Source organism: Vidua macroura, chromosome 3 (assembly GCF_024509145.1).
Source record: "Vidua macroura isolate BioBank_ID:100142 chromosome 3, ASM2450914v1, whole genome shotgun sequence".
Taxonomy (NCBI): Eukaryota; Metazoa; Chordata; class Aves; order Passeriformes; family Viduidae; genus Vidua; species Vidua macroura.
Window position 1 is genome coordinate 75,819,789 of NC_071573.1, and position 6,826 is coordinate 75,826,614.

Here is a 6,826-nt window from a genome sequence, read left to right on the forward strand (position 1 = left end):
AACAAAACAATACAAACAAACAAACAACCAAAACCAAAAAATAAAACCACAAGAAGGCTGGTCTTTTCTGTGTCCTTCATTAACAGTCTTCAGGTCACTTCATTCAGGCAACTACTACCATGAACTAAGTAGTGGTCCAGAAGGCACTAAGACTCTGCAAACAGCACATACACAATTTAAAGCCATAAGGGAATTACTTATTGGCTAATTCACACAGCAGCTGGAATGAACGAGTCATTAATCTCTGTTGGTAAGACATCATATCAGTCGTGGCTGAATAAAGTAGTCAAGCATTATTGCTTTTTGCATCAGGCCAGCAGCTCTTACTCTTTCTGCCTTCCTTTCTCGGAGGATTCCGTATCTTTTCACACTTCACTTCTTGAATCCATGTACTGCTGACTCCATTTCAACAATTTTGATTCTGCTGACAAATCTGCCTTTCTTATCACGCGTGGCTTAAGGCCTTCACAACATTTTCTCACAAGTAGTTTTCACAATTTTTGCGAAGTCAGAAGGAAGTTTATTTGGTTGAGCTGAAAAAAAAAAAAGAGAGTCTGCACCCTGAAAGCGTTGTGTAGCCTACAAATTCTTAACACTATCGGGGAATTGTCCCTCGCCGCAGTTTCGACCCGTGCCTATCGCCGCCGATATACAAACAGCGACAATCACGACATGACGCGGCCGGGGGCTCAGGCGCCAGCAGCCAGGGCTGCAGAGTAGCTCCGGGGCAGCCCGCGGCTTCGCGAGCACTCCCGTCCCGGAGGCTGCGCCCACGCACGCCTTTGGAAAAGGCACGGCAGCACCACCGCCGCCGCGGGCCGCCGTCCGAGGCAGCGCCGAGGGCAAGGAGAAAGCGCCGCCGCGGCGCCGTGAAGTGCGGAGCGAATCGCGTTGTCCGTATTCCCGCTCGCTTGTTTGTGTGTTTGTTAGTTTGTTTGTGTGTTTGTTAGTTTGTTTGTGTGTTTGGTGCCCGCGGTACTCGCTTTATTTCCTTCCGGTGCACTCGCCGGCACGGCACGCCGCCCCAGCCCGGCGTGCCCCCGTGCGCAGGCGCGGCTGGCGGCGGCGATGGGTGGGCGGGTGACCCGCGTGTTCCGGAATTTCAACGTGGAGAACCGGGCCCGCCGCGAGATCAGCAAGGAGAAGCCCACGCCCGCGCCGCGGCACCGCACCGCCCGGCTGGACACCATGGCCGGTGAGTGCCGGCCTCGCCCGCCCGCTCCCGCTCCCGCTGCGGCACCGGTGACATTGAGAGCGGCGCGGGGCATGCCGGGAGCCGCGGCGATGGGGCGGCTGCGGGACGGCTGCCGGCGACCGGCGCGATCGCAGCGCGCAGCAACGTGAGGGAGGCCGATGGAGCCGGCCGCGTCGCGTGGGCCGGCTGATGGCAGCGGCTGCCGGGACGGCTGCGAGGGGCGCTCGGTGGAGGTGGCTGATGGGGACAGGGCCTGGGGACAGTTGGTGGGGGCGGTGGTAGCTGGGCGGTGGCAGCGCGCATTGCTGAGGCAGCGCTGCGGAGCGGTACCGAGCGTGTGGGTACCGTGTGTGTCCCGCTGTGCTGTGACAGGGGACCGGCCCAGCCCCGCCATGTGAAGCCGTGTCGCCAAGGTCAGGGCTGTGGGAAGAATGGTGCCTTCCCAAGAAGGCAGGTGCATTTGCGGGAGCCGTGCCGTGCCGCTGGGGAAGCGATGAGCCGGCAGAACTAACAAAAAAGGAAACTATTTGACTCGGATCAATATTTTCTTCTTTTTTTTTTTTTTTTTCCTCCCGTCCCTTCTTTTTCTCACTGCCTTTAGATAGCCCAGAGATAAAAGAAGAAGTTCTCAGAAAGGACGATAGGCTCCTCACCTTGCTCAAAGATGTTTATGTCGAGTCCAGAGATCCACCGGTGCGGGTGAGTGCATCTCTGTACGAGCCATACCAGCATCAGCTTTGTGCTCTTCAAACTCAGCACAAAGGCTGTGTCAAGAAAAATGCTCTTTGTGCATAAAAGCTACCTTTCTTCAGTAGATAAAAGTGGTGGTTTTATTACTCTTCTGTACATCAGTAACACTGAGTGTGTCGTTCTGAACGTGTGACAGATTGTAATTATACAAGCTTGTAAATGCTGACACAGTCTTCCTTTTTAATATTGCATTGATCTTACTGTTTTTCACCTAAATTCCTATTTCTGCTTCCTATGAGGCAGGATACATCTCAAGCCTTTTGCAAAGATAAAGTAGTTTGCCAGAGATCATTTGTGGAGTTCAAAAAGACTGGGACTGCTGGGGGAGCAGGGATGTGGTAGAGGATAAAGATGCTTACACTTTAATGGAGTCTTTAACTCCATTAAATGTTGTACAGTGCAGAGACTTTTTTTTTACCCAGCTCATGAAGTGCCTTAGGTTTTTATCTACATAACCTTGTGGGTTGTGTGATCATCATTTCCTTATTGCCACTGGCTGCAATCTTTTACTTGAAAGCCAAAGCATACTCGTTCATAAAATGCAGACTGGGGTTCAGTGTCCTCTTTTCCATCACATTTTGCTATGGTTTATGTGTTTTACCTGTTTCATTATCAGACAACTTTATTCCAGATGATTGATTCAGCAGTTAAATTTTTATAGACTTCTAGCAAAATCCCTAAGTCTCTCTAATTTGCCACTTATATGGTATTCAAGTCCAAAAATATTTAAAATGCAAATGGATTTTCTCAGTCTCTACCTGAAATTTTCAAGAAATCTCTATCCTTAATTTCCATCACAGAGGTTAGGACTCTAATCTTGAAGTGCTGAAGGTCTAATTTCAGTATCTTTAAATATTCATGTATAAACCTGTCAAGAGAGATTTGAGGAAAAGCCCAAAGTGGAACAAATGTTTGCTTGATTCCATGCCTACTCTGAGTTTGCTGCCACAGACTTGCCCTTGTGCTGTCTGCTTGCAGCTGTTAGAGCACAACTGAAGTGTAATCACAGAGACTTGTGGGCAGAGCAATACAAAAGCTTTCTCCCATTGCTGATGTTATCCTGATGACTTTGTGCATTGTGTACATGATGTGTACACAACTCTGTGTATGTTTGGGATGTCTGCCTGTGGTAAGTGGAAAAACACCAACTTGAGAGCCCTGAAGTGGCAGATTCCCAGAGACAGATGATCTAATTTAGAGTTGAAAAATCATTCATTATCCAAGCACAGTTGTAGCAAAAACTAGAAGACATGGAGTACAGGCCAGACATTCCTTGTAGCTCAGAAACAGACACACACAGGTGCTGTAATATCCACATCAGTCTTCTCAGCATCTGAGTTAATACAGAATGTCTGTGTAATTATCAGTGGTTGTGGGCTCTGATTACTATATAAATACTTCAAAGTTAAAGAAAGGTTTAATTGTGCCTTTTTTTTTTTTCAATGTGATTCCCTGATTAAATCTTAATAAAAGGAAATGTGAGGAAGTGAAAGCTGTTTTGGAGATTTTTTGGAAATATGAAGGAACCTTAGAGAAGACACTTTGTGTGTCTACATGTTGCAGTAGTCATGGCAATTAAACTCCATATGATGCTGCAAAATAGCAGGAAAGCTTGTTCTCTAGACAGAGCAAAATAAGGAATTTCTTTTAGTAGGAAAACTAAAATTTGGAAACAAAAGGAAGGGGAGAGAGACTACATGAAAAAGTTTTCCAGTGGTATCAGAAGGATACCGATTTGTTGCATGATTTTTTGTCCCTTCCAATGAATCAGTACCAATATTGGCCTACCAGAATCTGTAGTTTGCCTTGTATGAAGGGCTGCCAAGCCAATACAACACTTAGAGTGCAGTGAATAGGAGCTTTTCAGCATTTGCTTGGGAGTTGACACGGTGTAGAATGGCTGTGGAAGAAGCTAGGCTCGCTAAGCTTTTTTTTTTTTTTAATGGGGAAAGCTAACAAGAAAAGCTAAACAGAAAAAATATTTAGGAAGGCAACTTAGGTACTACAGTATGCACAGTAAACAGAACTGCTGTTGAGCTCTTTTTGTTTTCCTTCCCTCAATTAGGTAAAAGATGGAGGTGGTGAACATCTTCCAAGTAAACAGGAGGAAAAGAGACTTACAAAATTAGGCCACTTGGAAGGTCTAGATGTTAAGAAAGTTCCCAAAGGCAAAATTTCCCTTGTGGAGGCTCTGACACTTCTTAATAATCATAAACTTCAACCTCAAATATGGACTGCAGAGAAAATAGCAGCAGAATACAGTCTGGAACTGAAGGAGGTCAACTCTCTTCTGGAATTCTTCATTCCTTTTGCTGTGCAGGAATTTCCTAAAGAAACCAAAAAAGCCATAACAAGCCATAAACCAAAACAGTTAACATAAAAATATTTGCCAAAACCTTTTGTGATCTCACTTGTGTCTTCATTTTACTCTCAAGTATATTCCATGTCTGGAAATTCAGTCAGTAATGTGTCATCCAGCAAGGCTACTTCCTTATGCCAGTGAGATGTATTCAACCAATTCCATTCTACATTGGATGGCTGCATTGAAATGCAGCAACTACAGTTTGTAAATCAGAATATGACTAATTTGTGGTATCACAGCATGTCACACAGCTTTGACTACCCCATTCAAATGTTATGAGTTGAATTAAAGCATTTTACCTTAAAAGATTGCCTTTCTCAGCAGAGACTTCCTGGTGTGCAGATAAAGAGATGCTCTGTGGATGCTGGCTCTGTAATTTCATGTTGTACTGTTCTTTCAAGGACTTGCTGTCAAGGTGTGTGTATGTAACAAACAACTATTTCTTTTGTATAAGAATGGAGTGGTATTTATACTTTGTAAAGAAGGTTAACCACAAGGGCATTTGGAAAATTCAGCTGTGTCAAACACAAAATAAAAAGAAGGTGAAGCAAGAAAGCCTTTATCTAGTGCTGGAACAGTAATGGCTCATATGTAACTCCTCTATTCTGATTTAGGTTAAATACCTGCACCTCTCCAGGTGCTGCTAGGGAATTTGTAGAGTGATAATCTGGCGTAAGTCTCTTGCAGCAGCCTGTGGCATCTGCTGTATGAGGAACAATGCTTCATATTAATAGGTAGCAAGGACATGTAACTGGGTGTACCAATTGGACCCACTACTAGGACTTCTGTGAATGTTTGCCCATCCTGTTACAACAGTCCTTTTCCCCTGTGGTAGCCTTGTCTGATCCCAGTGTGGGCCAGATCAGGTCATGTTTACTCACAGCACACATCTACACAGATGACACAAGAGTGACACAAACTGTGAGGTAGGGGTAGATTTTAACCCTGATACTGTGACTGTTCCTGTCTGTGTAGGGAAGAAGTTTTGCACTGATGGTTAATCCTGTAGCGAAACATGGTCAGATAAGATGGGGAGATGGGGCAGCAGATAATCAGAATTGATATTTAAAAATGCATTATGATTACCTTCTTTTAAAAAACAAACCCAGAATCTTTCATTTTATGCCTGTCACCAAAGACAGTGAAATTAAAGGCTATAAGTCAGTGCCAGGCATACAATGTAACTTTCTTTTCAAGAACCTTTCTGCCAAGTCTTTGATTTGGAGTCTGGTAAATGTCCAAGAAGATGATCAGCTTTTTTATTTCACAGCAAGATTCCTTCACCTTCTTTGAGTTGGAACACGGTATCTCCAGTACAGTTTGCCACAGTGTATTTGAAGGTTTTGTTTGATTAATTTCTGAAGTTCATAACGCTGTACGATAGTGGAAGATGACACTATGTGCATTGTATAAAAATTCAAAATTGTTAGTCTTTGGATGTGTGGCTTGTCATTTGTCCTCTAATACAGTGGGGTACAGAGCTGCACTCTGAAACTAATGCACCTGAGTTATTAAGATTGCTTTGCACAAAATACTGCTTTATAAAATGTTATAACAGAAATATTTAATTGTTTGAGTACTGTTCATCCCGATGTAATATTTAAGGTAGCATTCAGAAAATTAGCTGTGCAATGCATTTAGTACAGATACTGTTGATTTCAAAGATGCTGCAATTTCCTGTAAAATGAATCTTACTATGAAGTTGATTCAAAATACAGTACAACCAGCACCAGACAACAGTTCAACCATGCCCTTTGACCACCTTGATATGTATTTGGCAGCTTTTGTCTGCCTTCATGGAAAGTCTTGTGATGTGGCTGCACCATGACAGTGCTCTGTTATACTCATGTATATACATGTATACATGTATATATACATGTATATATACATGTATATATACATGTATACCATGTGCTCATGGTATACTACTGTGTTGCTTACACCCTCTAGGAGCAGGCATGTACTTTGGGATGTTTGGTGTTATCACATTCAGTGCCCCAGCCACACCTTCAGGATAAAATCCTATCCACAGCTGTGATGATTGCAAAGCTGTTCCCTGTTTCTGTGGAGCCAGGATCTTTTCCTTAGAATATATTATCCACAGTGGGAAAGCAGATGTCCCACAGAAGAGTTGGTGTAGGAATCCATCTCCCTGCAAGCAGGTGAACTTGTGGCCCAGAAGGCTTCTCTGGAGCAGGGTAGTTCTCTGGCAAAGTGTGTTCACCCCAGGAAAATTTGATGCAATGCAATTTGTCAGCACAGACCCTTGTGCTGGCCACCTGCCCCACCTGTGGGCAGCATCAAACCAGTATTACAAAGGTATTACAATGGTACAGGATAATGTAAAAGTCTGTACCATTATCTATCCAAATCATCTGAGGTCTGAATGTTTAGCTTTCACTGTGTCTTCTGACGTGGAGCATGTTAGTTCCCCCAAGCTCACAAGAGCCAGGAGCATGGTTCTTTCCCCTGCTCTTGTGGGAAAGCCTGTCCTTGGTCAAGCTCTCCAACACTACTAT

General features: G+C 44.3%; 1 protein-coding gene across 3 annotated transcripts; it reads left to right on the forward strand.

Moving 5' to 3' along the window:
- Window positions 1-300: 300 nt before the first annotated feature.
- Window positions 301-5,736, forward strand: NDUFAF4 (NADH:ubiquinone oxidoreductase complex assembly factor 4). 3 transcript variants are annotated; one of them, XM_053974294.1, is made up of 3 exons: window positions 301-1,195; window positions 1,797-1,894; window positions 4,011-5,736. In XM_053974294.1, the coding sequence occupies exons 1-3, from the start codon at window positions 1,069-1,071 to the stop codon at window positions 4,323-4,325; spliced, it is 540 nt and encodes a 179-aa protein (XP_053830269.1). In that variant the 5' UTR covers window positions 301-1,068; the 3' UTR covers window positions 4,326-5,736. The 3 variants fall into 3 exon arrangements, with proteins under 3 accessions (XP_053830269.1, XP_053830270.1, XP_053830271.1); XM_053974295.1 differs by lacking the exon at window positions 301-1,195 and adding an exon at window positions 1,268-1,340 and having other exon boundaries at window positions 1,801-1,894; XM_053974296.1 differs by lacking the exon at window positions 301-1,195 and adding an exon at window positions 1,370-1,428 and having other exon boundaries at window positions 1,801-1,894.
- The last annotated feature ends 1,090 nt before the right edge of the window (window positions 5,737-6,826 follow it).